This window comes from the organism of the source record quoted next, unplaced genomic scaffold (assembly GCF_019419815.1).
Source record: "Pyrus x bretschneideri cultivar Hongxiangsu unplaced genomic scaffold, Pyrus_bretschneideri_v1 Contig3, whole genome shotgun sequence".
Lineage (NCBI taxonomy): Eukaryota > Viridiplantae > Streptophyta > Magnoliopsida > Rosales > Rosaceae > Pyrus > Pyrus x bretschneideri.
This window is the reverse complement of record NW_025999612.1, coordinates 4,831,276-4,852,737: the sequence shown is the minus strand read 5'-3', so window position 1 is coordinate 4,852,737 and position 21,462 is coordinate 4,831,276. Positions and strand designations below refer to the sequence as shown.

The 21,462-nt window shown below is 35.7% G+C and overlaps 3 protein-coding genes across 4 annotated transcripts; all 3 read right to left on the bottom strand.

Annotated features, from left to right (window-relative positions):
- Positions 1–7,296: 7,296 nt before the first annotated feature.
- LOC103943737 (putative glucose-6-phosphate 1-epimerase) lies at positions 7,297–9,812 on the bottom strand. The gene is made up of 7 exons (XM_009354075.3): positions 9,109–9,812; positions 8,819–8,893; positions 8,497–8,714; positions 8,260–8,394; positions 8,074–8,176; positions 7,889–7,988; positions 7,297–7,801 (listed from the first exon to the last, which is right to left on the bottom strand). Exons 1-7 carry the CDS (start codon positions 9,199–9,201, stop codon positions 7,635–7,637), a joined length of 891 nt encoding a protein of 296 aa, XP_009352350.2. The 5' UTR covers positions 9,202–9,812; the 3' UTR covers positions 7,297–7,634.
- A 2,060-nt stretch (positions 9,813–11,872) lies between these two features.
- LOC103943735 (common plant regulatory factor 1) lies at positions 11,873–15,554 on the bottom strand. Of its 2 annotated transcripts, none has more exons than XM_048589506.1 (7): positions 15,396–15,554; positions 14,537–14,723; positions 14,336–14,387; positions 14,158–14,209; positions 13,691–13,896; positions 13,085–13,288; positions 11,873–12,412 (listed from the first exon to the last, which is right to left on the bottom strand). In XM_048589506.1, the coding sequence occupies exons 2-7, from the start codon at positions 14,653–14,655 to the stop codon at positions 12,185–12,187; spliced, it is 861 nt and encodes a 286-aa protein (XP_048445463.1). In that variant the 5' UTR covers positions 14,656–14,723; positions 15,396–15,554; the 3' UTR covers positions 11,873–12,184. The 2 variants fall into 2 exon arrangements, with proteins under 2 accessions (XP_048445463.1, XP_048445464.1); XM_048589507.1 differs by having other exon boundaries at positions 14,537–14,750; positions 15,396–15,549.
- Positions 15,555–16,091: 537 nt separating this feature from the next.
- LOC103943734 (hydroxyproline O-galactosyltransferase HPGT1) lies at positions 16,092–20,247 on the bottom strand. Its single transcript, XM_018646619.2, has 12 exons — positions 20,072–20,247; positions 19,871–19,934; positions 19,655–19,704; positions 19,364–19,557; positions 19,135–19,198; positions 18,987–19,059; positions 18,395–18,518; positions 17,784–17,871; positions 17,634–17,684; positions 17,100–17,171; positions 16,884–16,996; positions 16,092–16,520 (listed from the first exon to the last, which is right to left on the bottom strand). Exons 1-12 carry the CDS (start codon positions 20,182–20,184, stop codon positions 16,498–16,500), a joined length of 1,029 nt encoding a protein of 342 aa, XP_018502135.2. The 5' UTR covers positions 20,185–20,247; the 3' UTR covers positions 16,092–16,497.
- Positions 20,248–21,462: the final 1,215 nt, after the last annotated feature.

Genomic DNA, 21,462 nt, shown 5'->3' with positions numbered 1-21,462 from the left:
CATTTTTTTTCTTATAATTATTCATTTGTCGCCTTCCTCATTTTTTTTCCTTTTCTTGTTGTAAAGATGTTACACACATGAAACATTGTACGATATGACAAAGAACAACAATAAACTGAAAAGGTCCATACATAACACTACTTTTGATATTATTCATTGAAAAGATATATATCCACTTTTTTTTTTTTTTCTCTCTGTTTTTATAATTTTATTGTTTTTTATCCCTAATCTGTCTTATTCTTTTGTTTCTTGTTAAGAACACACCCACTCTTGTCTTAGTGCATGGCATTGTTCTTTATTATCTTCAAGACTTCAACCAAACATGAACCACCATTTCTTTCTCATCACTAATTCTTATCTGCATTATTTGGCCATTCTTGTCCATGCTGCTGGTTGGTAAAGAATGCTTTGATTGATAGTGTGCGGGGTCAAAAGTGGATCAATAATCCATTATCACAAGTGTCAACAACTTCTCTCAATTTTTTTAGGATGATGTTATCTACACACATATTTTTACAAGAGTTCCTTGTTAATGTTTTTCATTAATCTTTTTCAATTTATTTGATATGACGACCGGAAATGAAGAGGGATGTATTAGAAGTAAAAAATGATGTGTGGATATCATCACTTTTTATAGGAAATTTTTTTTGCGTGTATAGAGAACACACGTTATGTGACTTACAATTGCGCAGTGTTATAATATGGATAAGTCATAGAATTGATGTCTCACGTCAAAGGTATATTATGAAGTTATAATATGGACAAGTCATAGAATTGATATGTCTCATGTCAAAGGTATATTATGAAAAAAAAACAAATCAACGTATTATCGTTTGAATGAATAATTAACATTTTATGAAAGAATCTAATTATTAAATCCAAATTGAAGGCATGTTGCAATTGGAAGTTTGTCGAATAGATTAGCTAGCCAGTATCTGCGCCCTACATATATCTGCTTTGATTTAGACTGAATATATACTTGCAGAGTTGAAATTGCATGTGAATTGGAGGTGAAAGGGAATAATGCATGAGATGGACTAGGGAGCATGCAAATACAGATCATACGGATGAGTCTGAATTGCGATAATTCTATTCTTTGATTCGAAGAACCTCTTATGTATTCTTGAACTTTCTATTTGAAGATGGTAATTCTTAATTTATTTGGTGGGGGATACTTTTTTCTTTTCGACCGAGAAATCCCTGACAATGTTTTTGACGAGACACTTGTATGCATCCTATCCTCATGGATTTGTACGTATCCCACCCATTAATGAATATCTTACCTCTTTCACAAAAAATACCTTTTTAACATTTTATTTGCTAATTCTCTGGTCTCATCCATCTCCAACAGAGGATGTAAATTACCTTGAAATGAATAATTTACACTTTAAAACCTACTTTTTAACTCTAACCGACCGAAAAATGTGAGACACATGTTTCATACAACGGGTGCAACAAGTTAACCCATCTTCCTTGAAGGACTTGATGATTCTATCTTCAATGACGGTCAATGGCAACTTGTTTTTCATTTGATTTATGAGTAGCCCAAGAAGCTGTTGGGTGAACAAAGTCGCTTTCATTGTTCCTCCTACACCTTGAACTAGCACATCAAAGGTCGTTATAATTCTTGGAGACATTGAACATGTTTTTGTACACGGTCCCGTTTAGTAGTCATCTCCATTCAATTGCGCAACCCAAAGTGTTTATTGCAACATGCTATATTGTACAACAAAACTTTTATACATGCCTCGTTTAGCAGCTCGGACTATACTGAATATTTCAGTCGGATAGGATAATCTACCACCGAACTGTACTGACTAAATTAGTTGGACGTTTAGTGCAGTATTGTACTAATGACCATATTATTTATAATGTGTTTGATACCGTACTGGATAAGAGATCAGATTATATTATTTTTACGAAAAAAAATTTGATGACTAATGAAAAAAAAGGGATTTTTTTTTGATAAAAATTCACACCAACCAAATGCATCAAATTAAAAAATAAAATAAAAATAATCTTGTTTGTCATTTTCTGATATTGCATTTTCTATTTGTCCTTTATTTAAACAAAATTATAAATAAAAAAAAACAAATAAAAATCATTTCTTCACTGCCCCCAGACACCCTCACTCCCTTCTCCTTACCAGTTCAAGCAAATCTTCCCCCTCTATACATCTGAAACGAATCTCAAATTACCCAGAAATAAGGAAACTTAATTACTATTAGAAAACAAAAAAGGGGGAAGGGGGAATTGAGCTGCAAAAGTCTTCAACACAACCGAAGAGTAATTGAGCTGCAAGTCAGACCTTAACGACGATGTCGTTCTTGCGAGCTTTGAGAGCGCAGGCGAAGAACTTAGGGAGCGGATCGGACTCAAAGCCTTTGACACGTGACGACCAGGCCTCGAGGCTCTTGTAGTAGAGGAAGACGTGGCGGTCGTAGGCGTGGAGAACGAAGTGCGAGAAAGAGGGAAAGGAACAGGATTAATAATCCATTCCTTTTAGACGGGTTTATTATGCAGATGTATACCTTACTAAATAAGCAGACTGACTAAATTAATCCGACGACTATTTAATACAAGAGGACATTAAACGACTGGGTTCGTATTATTTGTCCTATCCGGTCCTTATACGATCCACCAAACGATGCCACATTGTTAAATTAATTTTATAATTGGGTGAGTTGAAAAATGTCAAAGTATCCAACGACTAAACCTGAGCCACTTAAAAAGTAATGTATTGTATGCACTGATGCATAGTAGGACTCAGGTATGGTTTGGGGTTGAGGTGATTTAAAAAAAAAACTGGTATGAAAAAAAGCTGGGAGAGTTTTTGGAGTTTGGCAAACTTCAAACTTCAGCTTTTTTTCACAGTTTTGGGTGAAAAAAACTAAAAAACGGAAGCAGCAAAAGGCAGCTTTGAAAAACTAGTTTTTCAGCTTCTGCGCAAACCTAAACGTGGGTGAACAGTAACCCTTTAATGAAAGTTTCTGGCAATCCTACCCTTCTTCGCCTCATTGGCCTTCACATTCTGCGCCGCAGCTTCATCATTGCTATTATCCCCATCCTTGTCATCGGACCGGAGCTTCGATCTTACCGGAGCAACATCGTCGAGGTCGACATTGGCCCTCTGAGCTTCGAGAATCAGTTGGCGCCGGTCCTTTGATTGTTTCTCCAGTGACCAGAAACGCCGTTTCCGTTGGCGCTCGCGATGTCGAGGACGAGCTTGTTCTGATTATTGATTACTTCAGCGTTTGATTCCTTCTTCTTCCTCGGGCGCTTTGCGGTGACCTTCTGTCAGCTGTGGTCGTTGTTGGCGTGGGTGTGATGGGTATTGTTGTAGTCATCTGCGGCAGTGGATGTGGCGTCGTGGTGGTCGTCGTTGGTGATTGATTCGAAAGCTGCAGCGTGATTTTCTTCCATGATTTGGTTGTTGGTGTTGAATTTTCTCGGGAAAATTGAAAGAGAGACAGAGACAGGAAACAAAACTGGGAAAATTGAGAGATAGAGAGAGAGAGAGAGATAGAGACAGAGAAAGGAATTGAAGCTTGGTTAGTGGGCGTGGATTTGATGAATGCATCTAATTAAACTACTTTCAAGTACATTAACAATATTGTACTAATGAATTATAGCTATTCAATCTAAAATATTTCAATTGAATTAGTTTGTCATACTAATTAATATTTAAGATAAAGTTTATAAATATTTTTCTTTTAAAAATAAAGTATATTTAGTAATTCACCTTTATTTGTTAAGAAAATTAAATTAATAGCACATCTAGTATTATACCCTTTTTAGTCATTTCACACAATCATAGCTGCTTTGCATAAAAATTTACCAAACACTATAATACTGCTTCTTTTTTTTCCAAAAGCACTTTTACAAAAAAATTTACCAAATACTCTGCTGCTTTATTTCACAGCTGCTTATTCTTACAGCATAGCAGAAGCAATTTTTTTTCAAAGTACAGGAATACCAAACCAGCCCTCATTGTACAATGAATTTTCGTTTCTCCCTTATGTAAAAGCAAAAATTTACACAGGACTACTTGTAGTGAGAGAGAAATGTGAATAAATCAAGGGATGAATATGCGCACGTTACTGTCATGTAAGGGGTTTGTTTGTTTGTTTTTTTTTTCTTTTTCTTTTCTTACTTTGTTTCTATCTTTCTTTCTCTGTTTCTCTTTGTACTTGTTCGCATGTTATCGAATAAAGAAGATTCAAACTTGTTCGCATTCAAAAAAAATCATATACGCTCTAAATAATGTAACTATTATGCGGGCTAGTTTGGTATTGTTGTACTTTCTAAAAAATTGATTCTCTTGTGTTGTTAGATTAAACAGCTATAAACTAAAGTTGTTGAATGTTTGATAAACTTTTTGTTGTAAAAGTGCTTTTAACAAAAAAAAAAAATGTCTGAAAGTTTGGTAAACTTTTATAAAATTGTAGTGAACATCTTAAATGACAAAAAATAATATGATATTTAATATAATATAATAATTATCAATGACAATAATTTAGAAGCAAAAATTTGTAATTTCCTAAAATATGGGGGGTTATACTTGTCATTATACCAAACCAATTTGATGCTCCAGATTTTATAATAAGCAAATTTTTTTTTTTTTTTTTTTTTTTTTCAAAGCATCACAATTTCAAACCAGCATGCATGTCTATGTTTTGTGAAAGAGAGTTTTAGCTTGATCGGCACTAGTTGAACAATAAAATAATATAAACTAATCAGAGTGGCGCAGCAAAAGGTTGGTGGACCCATAACTCCACAAGTCCCTGGATCAAAACCAGGCTCTGATGGATTTATTGCAGAATTTGGGTTGTGGTCTTTAGCAAAGAATGCATCGCTGCTTTATTTAGTAGACCGAAGCCGCAATTGTCGTTGGTCAGTCAAGCTCAAAGACAGGGACTCAGAAAGTTGATTCACAAAGACGACTTCTTAATATTTTTTATTTTAGGATTTTTATCATAAATGGTCATTGTGATTGATCAAACTCATCTTGATCCCTCACTTTCAAAATCAATCAATATCGTCCCTGACATTCACTACCCCACATCAATTTGGTCATTTCATTAAGATTTCGTCAACTATTCAGTTTGTATGTAGAACCCACAAATCTAATGAAATGGTGACATGAGAATTTACACAAAATAAGGGTTTTTATCCAAATGGTCTCTGACATTAATCCATCTCCTCATTTTGGTCTCTGAGTTTCAAAAATCGATAAATTTGGTCCATAACTTTCACTATGCACATCAATTTAGTCATTTCGTTTTAATTTCACCCATATTTTTTGTTTGTGTGCTGATGTGGTCCCATTAATCCAATCATATGGCTCCATGTGGATTAAGTGCAAGAAACTATTTTTTTAAGAGTGAACCAACGAACAAGTATTCCACGCTGGCATTTTTCTCGCATCTCAGAACCCCAAATTGAAAAAAAATTATATTTAAATTCGATAAAATCGAATCCAAATTCAATTCAAATTTGATAGGATTATAACCGACTAGAGAATGAGGAGTGAGTTCAGGAGGCCAAGTACTTTAGTGGTGTCATAGTGTCTTCCCTTTCTTTTTTAGCATACCTTGATGAAAACAACTATGACTATTTTTTCTTTTAGTTTTGATTTTTAGTTTCTTATTTTACTTTTAGTTTTAAATCTAAAAAAAAAATAAAAAATAAAAAATAAAATTTCTTGTAGTTAATCCACGTGGCATCATATGCTTGGATTAGTGGGACAAAAATATTGACGAAACTTTAACAGAAGGATTAAATTGACTTGCGGTATTGAAAGTCAGGGACCAAGGTTATCGATTTTTGAAGCTCAGGGACCAAAATGAGGAGTTGGATCAATGTGAGGGACCATTTGCGATAAAAACCCTTATTTTGTGTAAATCCACGTGTCACCATTTCATTGGATTTGTGGGTCTCACATACAAACTAACAGAATAGTTGACGAAATATTAACGGAATGACCAAATTAATGTGTGGTAGTGAATGTTAGGGATGACATTGATTTTGAAAGTGAGGGACCAAAATGATAAGTTTGATCAATCTCATGAACCATTTGTGATAAAAACCTTTATTTTATAAAATTTTTTCAAAAAGATACAATCCTCGCCGAATCCTCTTTGTGAGGATTCCGGAAATTCTTTAATCTTGTCTTTTTATCGTACATCTTGTAGTCAGAAATTATTTTAAATTATATTATTTAAAATTAAACATAAATAGTACCTGACGAAAACTGACCGTACGATATACAATGAACGGACATAATTAGAAGATCTTCAGGATCCTCACAAAAAAAAATCCGGCAAATATCCTATCTCTTTATTAAGAGCCACCATGCCTGGTCAAAAGGAAAAATCATTTAATCCCTTCTGGTGAAAAACGTGTTCTTAACATTTTTTTCTTTTGAATTTCAAAATTACAGAAAAACGTGTTCATGACTTTTTTTATTTTATTTTGAATTTCAAAATTATAAAAAAAGCATGTTTCTATCACAGTTGGATGACAAAACAATTTCACATTTAGAGTAAATACAATTTTCTTTCACTTATATGAGTACTAGTTTTGGAAAGACAAAACTCTTATTTGTTTTTGGGTAAACCCTATGTATCCACTTATTTAAAGCCAAGTTTATAATACTGAATCTCTTAGCATTACAGTCTGGTAATATTTTCTTTAATCTATTCTCCATCATTTCGAGTAAATATATCGTTATATACCAGCCTAGTTTGGCAATACACATGAAGATTTGTGCTCCAAGTCTAACATCCTTCAAAATGACGGGGACCACCGTTTGCAGAAAAGTTTGGACATGATCATATGGGCCACAAGGCCTTTACTCTGTTTGGCCCAAACAAAAAATATGCCATCACAGTTGTATATCTGCAAGGTGGTGCAGCGGAAGCGTGGTGGGCTCATAAAGCACATGCTTTCAATTCATCTCAGCTGTTCGTTGTGTGTTGTGCGACCAGCTTTCGTTAGATACTATTAATATTTAATTTTAACTTTAAAATTCAAAATGATTTCTAATCGCATAATAAATGATGAAGGGATAAAATGAACCGATCTCTAGGATCCTCAAAAAGAGATTCCGGATAGAATCTTGTTCCGAAACTAGCCTCTGATAAAGTTGTGCATTTCAAGTTTCCATCTCCATTCTTCGTGGTCTCTGAGGCTTTGCTTTGTTACAATTTACACCAACTTAGTCCTCTTCTGCTTCAGATTTTAGATTCATGGGTGAAACCAAAAGATTTCTTATCCTCTACAAAAATAAATAAATTAAGAAACGACATTATATTCCACCAAAACACATGATTAACTTTCTCTTATTTTTGAGTCTCTGCTATCCAGTGCATGCGGTGTACAAATTACAATTTCCACAACTAAATTGAGACGAACCATATACATTTTCAGGTTACAGGTTACAGCTACAATGGGGAGAAGCAAAAATATCTCCGCCTCCGTCGAAACGAAATCGATTAAGAAACATGAACCAAAATTAAAGGTATTGATCATGCTCTTACTGATTTTTTATTGCAAACATTGTCGAATTTTTCGACCCCAAGTAATACTTTAGGTTTATTTCTTCGCCTGCAAGTCATTGGCAGCCTCTTGATTTAACTGGAAGGGACAACAGAGAGCTCCAATCGACCCGTCCATTCCTCACCGGGCTTCAAGGTGATTGGTTTTTCGATTGATGCTCCATTAACACAAAGCATCTGTTTGTACTCTTCGTCTCCAAGATCCGCCATCGCTTTGGACTTCTCCCACGGATTCCATACAACTAGTACATGTAAAGTTCAAGAACACAAGATTTTAATTTGTCACCAATCCATATGTCTAAGTTTGCTTGGTAGAACATGATTCTTACCAACATCTGGAAGTCCCTCCTTTCGCACGGTGAATGTCCTCTTCTTTTCATGATCGAAAACAGCTATCACATCCGAAGACTTAAGGTAAGCGCGGTCCACCTGCCGGAAAATGAATAACACTTCATAAGCAGGAGAGTTTTGGATCAACTGACAAGTCGAGAAGGTTTTGGGAAAACACGATTACCTCAGATTCGAATGTTAAGGCGTCGCCTTGTTCTGTAAACCGCTCCTTTTGACATAGGTTGTCTAGGTAGTCTAGAGTCTCCAATCCCTCAACCCTCACTTCACTGTCAGTCCAGATTAAATTCATTTAGACCTTGGAACTTCAATTAGTCTTTAATTAGATTACGATTAGTTGAAGATTATGTACCTGATATCCGAAATGGAGAAATACGTATGAAAAGCGAATGAAAAACTGAAAGGCTTGCTGTTGATGTTTCTGATGCGTGATATAAGTGTTAGATGCCCTTCTGCTGCAAGCGACACCCTAAGGCGAAACTCAAAACTGCAAAACATGTTTCAAACCATCATGTCACAAACAAATATTTCAAGTACACAGAGCATTAGCATGCTACTTTTTCAGAATTCATGCTGCTATATGTGCTACCTATGTGGCCAAATCTTTAGATCATCGTCGGATGGTTTGAGCAGCAAGTCGATGTAGGCTTTTCCATTTGAATAATTTGGATGTAGTGGTGGAGGATCATTGTCGATGGCCCAAACTCTGTTCCTGGCAAACCCATTTTGGTCCAATGATCCGGTCCCAACCTGCGGAAAACAGATTGGAATTCCTCCTCGGACTGCTTTTGGCGGCTTAAAAATCGCCTACAAAGACGAAACAGAAAATATATTAGCTAACTCTTGGATCAGTGTACATATTTCCCAACAGTTCATGGATAACAATGAAGAAGTCTGAAGAAATTCTTCACCTTGCTACTAGTGAATAACAATTCCTCGCCGCGTTCATTTTTCCAGGAAAGAACCTGGCCTCCGTGCAAGCTCACCTGGATTGTTTTTGCACGACATCAGAATGCATTTAAACTACAAAATCCGCAATTCTAGACTCGTAATTAAATACAACTTATATTGAATGGTTCCGTTCTAATTGAATTAGGGTCTTTTGTACAAAACCCCACACCTAACGAACTACGCAGGTGATTAAGTTGATACAATATCGACGCTGCTTGATTGTATAAACAGGAAGGTAAAAGAATCTAACCCTAACGGAAGCACCTCGCGGGTTGTGAAGATGAACTTGATCGATTCCATTCTTGTCTTTCGAAAATTCAACTGCTGCTCCAGAAGGATTCATTTCAAGAACACAGCAAGAACATCAATTGAATGAACAGATGACTCTCTCTCTCTCTCTCTCTCTCTCTCTCTCTCTAGAAAACAGCTTCAAACCGGGAACAAAGTTGTTAGCTGGTCATTCAATCGCGCAGCTGAAACTCAACTTTCACAGGAACCTTCCTCGTGACGAAACCTATACTTTCCTGTGAACTGAAACCAAATTCCCAACTACCAATTCCCCTCTCTCACTTTTCGAACAGATCCAAATTTTCTGAAAGAAATACAGGATGATTAATTACCCAATGAATGAAACCAAACAGTCTTAAAATTCCTGCACAGTGGCCGGTTTCAAACCAAAACAAAAAGCATTTATGATGGGAACAGTTTTGTCTATCAAACAGAAAGAAAGATTGAAGGCTGTGACTAAGAAGAAATGAGGTCAAAACACCTTTATGGGCGGAAATATCAAATATAAATCTAATCCATCTATGCAACAAATCACTCGAAAGGATTAGCGTTTGAGCGCTCCTGATAAACAAATATTGAAATGTCAAATAATATACAAGAGATTAAAGTCCTTAGGCATATCTTAGGAGGGTAATGAACAGATTGAGACTAAATTAGTACCACTTGCATTTACAAGTTTAAAATATGTTATTTATGTGTATTTACATGTGCGTACAAGACATGGAAGCTTTAGCAACCAACCAACCATGATTAGTCTTTGCTGGTTTCTACACGTGATATAGACAAGTATGAACGTGCCATCCTCTCTAACTGAATTAACTAATCCATTTTCAAAAGAAGGGAAAATCGAGAACAAAGTGGGAATTTCAAGTTTTTGACTTTTTCGATTGCCTGATTGTGGAGAAAAATTTGCGTGAGTCTATTTCATTAATGTGACAATATTAAACGGCGGAATTTTTAGTTAAAAATGATGGATACGCAAATTTGTTGATATTTTCACGCGCTTAATGCGGTATGTCGGATTTTAGTATAATACATGATGTATTTGTAATTTATTGCCAAAATATATTCAATAAGCTCTGCATAATTTGAGGTGAACCATTCACATCGTCTGCATTAGACATCGGCCAAGGAAAATTGATGATGAAAGTATTTGATTGAAGCAACTTTTCCTTCATCACTTGAAAATTGGATAAAGAATATTATCCTCGGGACGGATTAGTGAGTCTCATCTTCCCAACAAGGCAAATTCAAATAGTTTATTGATGGACAAGTTACAATACAAACAAAAATATGATGGTACTGAATTTGGATATATTCGAGGGGAGATTCTGCCATGGCCCAGATTGTATTCTTTCTTGTGTTCGACACATATGTCTTATAATTTAATACCAATAAACGATAATATATAAATTTATGTCAATAACACTCATTATGTGACGGTATATGCATCAAACGCTATTTAATTTTCACTTATACATGACGGATCACAACGGAAACGCACTTAAAAGAAACTTCAACTGTACCCCACAAAAGAGATGCCTAAACACAGGAGAAATGCATAGAAAGTTTTTCAGTATTCTAGCATACCAAACTCTTTTTCCGAATGACCCATAATTTCTTTTCCACAATTTTGTCTCACTATTAAGTATTAAGCTTTGAATTGAAAGGCACTAGAGAGAGAAAAGGATGATTTGGGGTTGAAATTCAATGTGATGGATAAAACTCTAGGCGCAATGTTGCCAACACGCAAGATTGAGGAGTGCACATCTTATTGTTAGGTGCAATCAAAGGTACCATCAAAGTTACCTTTGAAAATCCCTTTTGATGGGACTTGGTGGCTTTCTTTCAAGTTCCTCTTTTGACTTGCACTTTTCACCGGCCAATTATATCCATTTGCACCTTCAACTTAAAAACTTAAAATATCACTTCATTTGAACTCATAACTTTCTCCAATAAGCACGCGTAGAATGGATACCGCAATATAATATGATTATGTGCTAAAGCTTTAAACAAGATATTTATTTAAACTACTTATTAATAAAAAAAGAGGATAAAAATATTATTTAGTCTTCTATAATAGAAAAAAATAATGGGCAATAATATACTTTCACAAAATCAAATTTTGATGTTTTTTTTATTGAAATCTCATCTATATGTATTTTTAATGTATATATAATATTAAAAAATAAAAAATAAAAAACAAAAAGCAAAAACCACTCTTACCACTGGAACATTCTCTACTCTCTCTCTCTCTCTCCCATTTTAAAACAAAAAAAAAATATTCACATACAAAGTGTGTAATACATGCTTAGTATTGATTAATGAAGATGCTATTGATGCTCCAAAAATAGTCGTATTGTAGTCCTCAATGAAATAAATGAGAGTGTGGAATTCGTAATGATATTTTCTAGTGCCAATCATGATTCCATATATTTACATTTTCAGTCGAAATTCCAAACAATTAGAATCTCATCGGCATGGTCGAATTTCTAGTACAAGGATAAAATATAGGGAATTTTAACCAAAAGCTTCTGGTACTGTTTACTTTAACGAAAAACCACATTTTTACACTAAAAAATCAATCATGATACTATTCACTTTACCTTTTATTTTGTCTTTATCGTTAAAATTGAAAGTTTTCAAGTCCGTTTCATTAGTTTTCCTTAAAATATAATGCTTAACCCGGTTTTAAATAGAACACTCTGTCAATCTAACAAGAAGTCTGCAGTAACAATTACGAATCACTTAACTTCAGAGACCAATCCCTTGGAATGTTCATGTTCATAATATGTAAACACAGTTTTAGCCTCACCTAAATTCATCACAAAATCCCCAACACAATCTCGAATCTAGTACATCATAGCACAAAGGAGAGTTGAATTCTAAAGGAACAATAAATTAGAAACATCTATTTCTGACCTTCCGCTCGGAATTTCCTGTTTTCCACCTGCTGGTCGTAAACCAAAAGTTAAGTTAATTAGATTTTTCAGTCCACTGAGTGTGATGTGAGGCTGCAGACAACACCAGCTTCCTTATCATCTAGCAGCAACAGCATCGGTCCTAGAGTTTGATTCCAACAGCTGATGGAACTTGGCTTCAGCCATGGAACTTTCATGTTTCTCGCGATCCAGTTCACCATTCCTGCTTACAGAACCCAAGTTGCTAATTATATTTTTGGCATCATTTGGCAGCTCCAAGTCTACTTCAATCTTGACTGAAGCAATCCCTCCTTGCGTCACTGCCTGAGCATTTTTCAGCTTCTCCTACAAGATAGAACACATGTGAGATCGAGCTACAAGTGAATGTAAATATAGCTTAGGTTGAAACAAGCTAGGATGGACCAAATCAGTTTTCCTCGATTTTTCATGTTCAACTTAACGTTGTAGCACGTGCTACAACGCATCACAACAAAACCCATCCCAACACCACACCCTTCACTACGCTGGCAAATTTGTACTCTTGGTCAATATTTGGCAACCAAAAGAAAAAAAAACATGATAATTCAATGTGAAGATGGCTTAGTTACTCTAAGTATATGCTGGACATCAGAAATCAAAACAATCTGAACATAGTTGTCCAAGTGCCTACTGTTTTTTGGGTAAAATATACTAGAGTTTCTCTATTGGGTAACTATTGCTGGTGCATATGCAAAAGCTTAAACTAACCTAAAGCCCACTCCTATGAACCCAGCCTTGGGCTCGGGATATGCTACCAGTTCATAAGTCAACCTCCAAACTTTTGCACGAAGAACAACCTAGAAACTTTGTTCTTTCAACACCCTATTTGTATTGTTGATCTTTAAGAATCCGCTTACTAAAAAAACAAATGAATATCAACCCTAAAAAGAAAAGAAAACGTGACAACTTGGTACACATAAAAAATAATTGAGAACAGACCAACAGCTCAAGAAATTCTATGAGAACATTGAGAAGTACCCTTAATGTGGCATTTTCAAGCCTCAGTGTCTCTGAATCCCCTTTCAAATTTTCTATTTTGGATTGAAGAGCCATTTTCTCCGCGTTTAAGGATTCACATGTCTTCACCAGTTCCTCATATTCAGCCTGCTTTCTTAACCTAGATCTCCTTGCAGATTCTCTGTTAGCCTGTTTCCTTTTCTCTCGTTTCATCTGCCTTTCATCCTGAGGAAATCAACATGTGAATCAATAGTGTGAATAGCAGAACATCTAAGAGTTATCTAAGAATTTGGTGCATCCAAGATGAGTCTGGACTCAACAGTACTCAAAAGTCATGAATATAACAACGGTTCAGCAAATAACCGCCCTGCAGAGTCTTAAGATGGGCTTTGTTTCACAGCTAACTCTGGCTCACAAAATTTGAGGAAATTCCAAATCCGTAATCTTTCATCAGTCTCATGATTTCAATCAAACCAGTAACTGAGTGTTGTTCAAAACAAACAAATAGAGAAGTATCAAAGCCCGCAATTCTTTAAACCATTATCTACAATTCAAATTGAAGTAGAAAGGCATAAGCTTGCAAACAAATAAGTAGTACCAAAATCAATAAGGTAAATATTTCCATACCAGAACAGGTGCACCAAAAGGAAACCCAGAACCAGCAGAAGGAGCAACAAAAGCTGTGCTAATTCCTATTGTCTCATACGGCGGCCCGAGAGATACTCCAACATAACCAACAGCAGGAGGTGCAGTACCGGAAACACTTTTGGAATTCTCATTCGTTTCCCCTTTAGTTGTAGGACTGACCTGAGTATGAACCTTCACATCATTTTCTGTCATTCAGATAATTAAGGAAACAAATCAGTCACTATGAACTATGAAACAAACAGTAGCAAAGTCCTAACTTATCCAAGTAAAACCAAAACTGGATTGAACCATCCCCTTTTCTATACAAAACCAACAGATGATGGAGGGCAAAAACAGGCCACGAAATTGTGCCCTCCCACATTGAAACCCAGAAACAGAAATCCTGATGGAAAAAGTCCCACATTACAATTGCAAAATATAAATTAAAGAGAAGTGCCTAATCTTACCAGCAGATTGCATGCTCTCCGACCCATTGTTCCTCTGAGTGAGGTGCTCTGCCTGGTAGAAGAAATCCATTATTACTTTAACTGTTTAACTTCATGCATAGATAGCATCTAATCAAAGGAGAATTCAAAGGAGAGGCCTGTCTCAGATTGAGCAGGCATAACAAAAAAAAACACTTACTTTAGTGTTGCCATCATTTCCATCAGTCAAACCATCAACCTTTTGTTCCAAACTGCACAAGTTCATAAGATCAAAAGTTTAGTTTGGCTAAATCTAGTGACAACATCAGAGAACCAACAGGAAGCTGACTGTTCATAATCTCAATTTTGTCCTGTACGAAGGTTAGCCCCAATGTGAATGAAAAAAGAATAAAGAAGGAACCTCTTTGATGCCTCAAGGACTAGGTTCCCGTCCTTGGGACTATCATATCCAACTGGCACTGCAGTTCCATCCGATCCCTTCAACTTCTTTGTTACATCTTGGTCCATGTTGTCCAACATTTTAGAAGGCCTTTCCTGTGCTTAAAGAAACTGTGACGGGTAGCTAACCATCAAGTTACTCTCCACAGCTGCATTTTCACATTGGGAATGTAAAACTACACAAATATATTGTTCAATGAAAATTTAATAACCATCCTTTTTTTCTTTCATTTGCTTCCATGACATTATTTCAAAACAAATTAACAACAGGGACACACCTATAAAGACAAAATCCAGATTTCGAATTACTACACGCTTCAGCTGAACTCAATTAACCCGATTCCAAATAACTGAATGAAAAATTCCACAATTTAACAAACAAACAAACAAAAAACTTGACCATTTTCGAAAAAAAAAAAAAAAAACCTTGACCGTTTTCACCAAAAACAGAAGCTTTATCATTTCAATCAACACATGCAACACACACAGAATTCACCTTACTATCTCATGAATTCACCTTCCTCATGCCTATTAGTTTCTACTTTTACTGTTCCCAAATTGTCCCACAATTTCTAATTGATAAAATCGGATCAATTGCACACCAAATAATTCCCCCTCTTTTTAATTAAAAATATTAAAAATTGTCATCTTCCACAATTAACTTTGAAATTTTAAATTTTCCCCATTCATGCATCTGCAAAATTCAGAGATCCGGAAAGCTTCCACATTTATATTCCGAGTCGTACACAAATATTATATATATATATATATATATTTATATATGAAATTCTACCAAAACATAAGAGGCAATTGCAATGTACCTGAATCTTCGGAAATCTTCAGAAGGGAGGAGAAATGAAATCAAAGCAGTAATTTTGAAGAAGCCTCAACAGAACCTAACCCTAGCTCCTCAATTTTCCCGCGTTTTAGATGGAAAATTTTGGCTTCGATGGGGTCGTACACCGGCCGGTCTGGTTGTAAACTGGGTTAATAGGATTGGCCCAAATGATCGATGTGGCACTATTATTCTGAACCGTACACGTGTAGAGACATTGGCCGATGGTCCTCTTCACGGGACTGTCGTTTTTAAATGTTGTACCGGTCTGTGGGCCCCGCCACAAACCGTTATTCGTACCAAAATCATAGTCTTTTTTATTTTGTTTTGATTAATTTTTGTTTTAAGCTTTTAATTGTTTTTTTTTTCCTAGTCGATTTTGTTTTGTAATGTTGATAAAAGTTTGCTTATAACTTCAGATTAATCAACTAAAATCTGAATTGAATTGATTAATTGATTAATCCCAAGTTTACACAATCAGCTTTTTACAGATAAAAAAAAAAAAATTCTTAATTAATTTGAGCGTAATTAAGTTCGTTTAGTGTATTCCCTCATAGGTTCTTATGAAGTAACATTCAACCTTAAATCGGTTAATTTCGTGACAGGTTCAAGTCATGTTCAAATCATTCCCTAACTAACTGGCAGTAACTGAAAAGTTATAAGCACTGCAATGTTACCACTATGAAACCAATGCTTGCACCAAGTTCGTATATTATCAACAACCAAAAATTGTCTCTCTAGTAATCGTTCCATACGTATAGATGTTAAATTAGTGAAATTCAAAGGTGAACTCTTACGGTACTGATGCAGGTATGACGAAAAAGTAAGAATGACACCGGACTTTCAGTAACTACGAGGGCGAAAACTATGCTAACAGCATCTGGAACTTCCGAGAGAATTTCGACCAGCAGCATAGAGAAATCAATTCTAACGTAACCTCTTTGCTCAAGGCTGCTCGAATCAAGTTGGGGCAGAATAAATCATTCTGTACTGCTTGAATCATCTGGTCGAAGAAGGCATTGCTCTAAACGAAGGGCCTTCCCCTTCACAATGTACTGGTTGAATCAATAGTTGTTGGGCATGTTAGATTACACGGCTGTACATATTGCTCCTGAAATGAAAGTACACAGATGAATAACGAAAATCATCAAATTCAAATTTATCACTCTCATAATTGCCGCAGTGAAGGCAGAGAACCATATTGAATGGCATTGAGCATCTAAAGACCCTCTCACTGTTTCTTTATTTGTCCTTAGTTGTGTTTTTCTAATTATTTAAATTTAACTTCCCTTTTCAACAAGTATTTTCCAAGAAAATGGTTTAGAAGCGAGTCAACCGCAGCAAGATGATTTCTTGCCTTGATATTAAAAAAATAGTTATACTTCAATGGTCTTTTCAAGATTGTTATGATCAGGAGAAGTTTTATTATGTTTGTATTGATTTGTTATGTACTAGACGAAAAAGACCAACAGACCTGGCATCCAAGAGGAGCAGCAAAATTTCCGTTCATCAATGTGCTTCACATCAAGCCCAATAAACCATGATCCAGCACTAACATCGTCATGAGCATAAGCACGTAGTATAGACCTGCAAACCAACAGAAAGCTATAAACTAAATCCTCCCAAGGTTGTAAGCATGCTACACGATACTATTGAAACAGGAAAAAAAGGAAAGAGGCGGCAGAAGCACCTGTTTATTGATATAAACTGAGCTAAGGCTCTAGAAATGGCATACAATTCACCAGAAGCATGTCTAAAGTATCTGCATCGGAAACCAAATGAAATATTACACAGTAAAACCTGGGAATTTAAGCAGCAAATTCAAATGCTATTATGAATTGCTTCAGTACTTGAAGACTAACGACCTAATGCCTACCATGATTGTTCAGGTGAGAATCCTCTATATACAGGACATATAGAGAAAACCAAATAATCAGCTTTACACCTTTTGATCCTACTTACCTAGCTAACAAACATTTTCAGAAATACGTTTTTCCCTATAAAGAACTAATGGTCACCCTTCCAGCATTGTTAGGCAATCCAATATCACGTAGAACAGTCTATACGAAGAAATCACCAAGGCACTATAGAAAAAACCAATCATCAGCGTTTATTACACATGTTTGTTTTTTAGGATAATATTTTTCTGGGCTACTCTAACAGGCCATGTCAATCTAAAAGAGCCTTTTACATATCTCATTAAATAGACATTATCTGTGCTTACGATTTTGCATCGCCAAATTTCCACCAGTCTGGCTCATACCACTTGTGTGTTCTGTGTAATTAAGACAACACAAAAAACATGTTATATCTATTCTAAAATGACTCATAATTTCAAAGCTTTCATCAAATAAAGTATGCTTTCAGCACTTACGGTTCAGAGAAGACTTCGCCTGATTTCATGCACCCAATATAGACACGAGGCTTATCTATATAAGTAGTTAGAGTTGCTCCCAGGACATCTGAATCAATAATAAAGTAAAAGCCAAATATTAGTATGCACTTCAAATTATCTGTTTAGGGGCATTAATTTTTCTGATATGGTTAACAGCCAAATATTGCTGTCCTTAACTTTCAATAACCCCGTTATCAATATATTTGGTTCCGCCATGACTTATCAATTATACCCAGTGGCGTCCAAATCTATGCCACTCTGAAGTTAGACAAACAATTGCAGCATTTTGCAGAAAGGTTCTATTGGTAAAACAATGGCAACAAATTCCAATCCTCAAATTGAAATTATATATGCAGCTTTGATTTCTGAGATAGAAACGAACACTTCACTTGAGATCATGACTAGATAACCATATACCTATGCTCTTGTCTGACGGTTTCTTTGGTTTTCTCCAATAGCAAGTACATGTTTGTTAACTAGTATTATCCAAATTAATTACCACAATCTAATGTTATGCAGGTATAACAAAAGTCTCATGAGGATTAACTATCTTCTTGTTTACTAGAAAGAATTATACTACGACTACATACCAAGATTAACATAAACATCATCATTGACCTTAACATAAAATTCAGCATCCCAGTTCTCTACAGCATGAATATAGAATGATTTTGTCTTTTTTGGCCGCTCCTCAGATGCCTCCACTTGATCATCCTGTAAAGTAGAAGAACAATTTCAACAACAATGTGACATAAACTTATCTGCCTATAGCAATTTCAGCTATCCCATATATGATTCTTGAATCAACCACGAAGGATGAGCATAAATCTTAGTTGAGGGCCATGACACATGAGCACGATACAAGAATTAAAAATACGAAATGCACAGCCAGCTTTCCTTGAACTACAATCCAGGTTACATTGGCTAGTTCATAACTACAAACTAGCCATCACTTAGTCATACTCTAACTAGTCATCACTTACTCTCTATGCCAACCCCCGCTATTGCTCAAAGCCTCAGACACCATCTTGTATCTTTCACAGGACTTAACTTCTTAAGAAATCCAAATAGAATCACACGTGCATAGTAATAAAAAAAAGTTCTCTACAATACGAAATTTCATCCAACCAAAAGATCCCACCAAATATATGTAAAACAGAATTGTTCAAATGCTTAACATACCAGAATAATAAAGTCGTTGGTCTGGTCATTTTCCTTGTCTATTTCCTTGTCCAAACTGTCTCCACGATTTGGGCTGCAAGATACACATGCTTAACTGAACAGATGTAGACAATTCCTTGTCATCATTCTAAATCATCAATATACAGACCTTCTTCCAATTACAAATCGCACAATGATGCCCTTTTCATCTCCCAATCTTTTTAGAGCTTCACCTGCACATATATACATAAAATTACTATAACCACCAGAAGAAGTTTGGTTCACCATCGCAAGCCAAAACATTTGTAACTAGAAAATTGGTAGGAGTGGATAATACTATAATGCATAAAATTGCACAAAAGACAAAAGAAAAGTACAACAATATTTTCAGGAGGTACCTGTCGGCATCCACGCCTTACGAATTGCCTCCCTATTCTTCTTGCGGCCAAATGTTGTAATAATTCCTATAACAGCTAAAAGCTTCTTCTTAGAATGAGCCCCCTCATTTTTCGACAAGCTCTTTGGAACGAAACCTTCCTGTCTTGCCCCAGCCAGTTGCATCTCAAGGGCGGACAACTGCTTCTGTTGCTCCCTAGAAAACGACCATCATTCATCACAGCAAAGACAATATCACAAATTCTCAAAATTCAACAATGCCACCTTTTACAGAATAGCTTGGATCAATGTACCTGCACTCTATAATTTTAAGTGTGTCGTCTACGGCTATAGCAGATTGACCCTGAAAAATCGAAAATTAACGATTATCTGCCTAATTCATAATCTCTTAGATTGAATTCATATAAGCAGCAACATATTACTGTTTGCATGAGGGATTTGAACTGAAATTAAAAGGTAAAAACTTGGACAAAAACAAAAATTAACAAAAACCGAAAAACTAAGGTTACCTGACCATTTCTTTTATCAAGCTCCTGAATCAAATAAACCCTATCGGCAGCATCCTGCCACAATCTATCAACACACCACACACCCCATCAAACATTCATCAAAAATAAAAAACCAAACTTTTTCACAAAAATCCAAAATTTAAATTATGAACAGCTCTAATCACAGACGAAATAGCAAAGTTCGAAAATTGAGAAACTCACCGGCCGGCGACGTAGATGGCGGCCATGGTGGAGACCATGGCGAGCAAGAGAGCTGAAATCCGAGAGTGGAAAGCCGAGCCAGATAGCCGGTTGTGCGACGGCCGGCTGTGCATGTTTTTCCGGTGCAGCAGAAAACAAAGGGGCGCAGAGCTCGAGCGGATTTCACTGAGTGGCGGCGAGCTAGATCACGGGAGCGGTTTCGGAGCTCGATCAAGTCTGAAACTAACTGATACTCTCGATTGAAGAAGGAAGAAGAAGAAGGAGACGAAGACGTTGTAACCGATTGTGCTCTCTGCAGTAACGGGAGTTTTGCAATTAATTTTACATCCTCTGTAAAAGTACCAAAAACAATAACAGAAAAACAGAAGAAATTTTTTATCCACGTGTTGGTGTGACCCATGTACCCCAAAAAAAAGGAAAGAATAATCATGTCATTTTGGTAATTGCAATTTGGAGGTTATAAATTGGAAATGATTTTCATTGGAAAGTGTTTTTTAGACACTTGTTTTTAACTTCAACACACCCTTATAAAATATAAAATTAGACATTGATTTTTTTTTTCAATTTATTCGATTTGATGGGTAAAAAGTGAAAGAAGCATGTGAGAAATAAAAATGGATGTGTGCATAACAATACTTTCCCTATTTAGGGGATGAGCTCATTTTCCCTCTTGTTCATATGTATCTTCACCGTAAAACTTTTATAATCGGAACCGTTTATTCTTCTAATTTTCATTTGAATCATCCATATAAATAATCATTCGAATTAGATATCATATACTCATCTAAAAAATGTTTGGAATAAATCAACGGTTTATCATGAATATACTTGCATACACTGTTAATTTATTTGACACATTTATATGACTAAACAATATTTGGTTCAAATGTTTTTTTTTTTTTTTCTAAAGATGACTCTCAAAAGAAGATTAAGAAATTGAACGCTTCAGATTATGAATCTCTATGATGAAGATATGTTATTTACAAGTAGGAAAATGAGTTCATCCCTCTAAGGGAGAATGTAAGTTAAGGAGTTAGGGTTTCGAAGCTAAATAATTTCTTTTAAACCTTGGGCAATGGCATACGATCAGTGGCGCCTTGTCTCTACTTATTATGCCGCCTATAATGCCTATGCTACCTTGCAAAGTGCAGTTCTAATTCATCTAATACTCTTATTAATTTTTAAAAATAACATTATTTATTTTTCTAGACACATTTTATACTTGAAGAATAAAGTGATCACCACCACCTATCACTACGAACCCTAACCTTCTACACTACCACTGTCGTTATCACCACCATTGTTCCCATCACGACCGCACCATAATCGCTCCGCCACGACCACTACAATAACCATCACAACCATAACTGCTACCATCACCAATACCATAA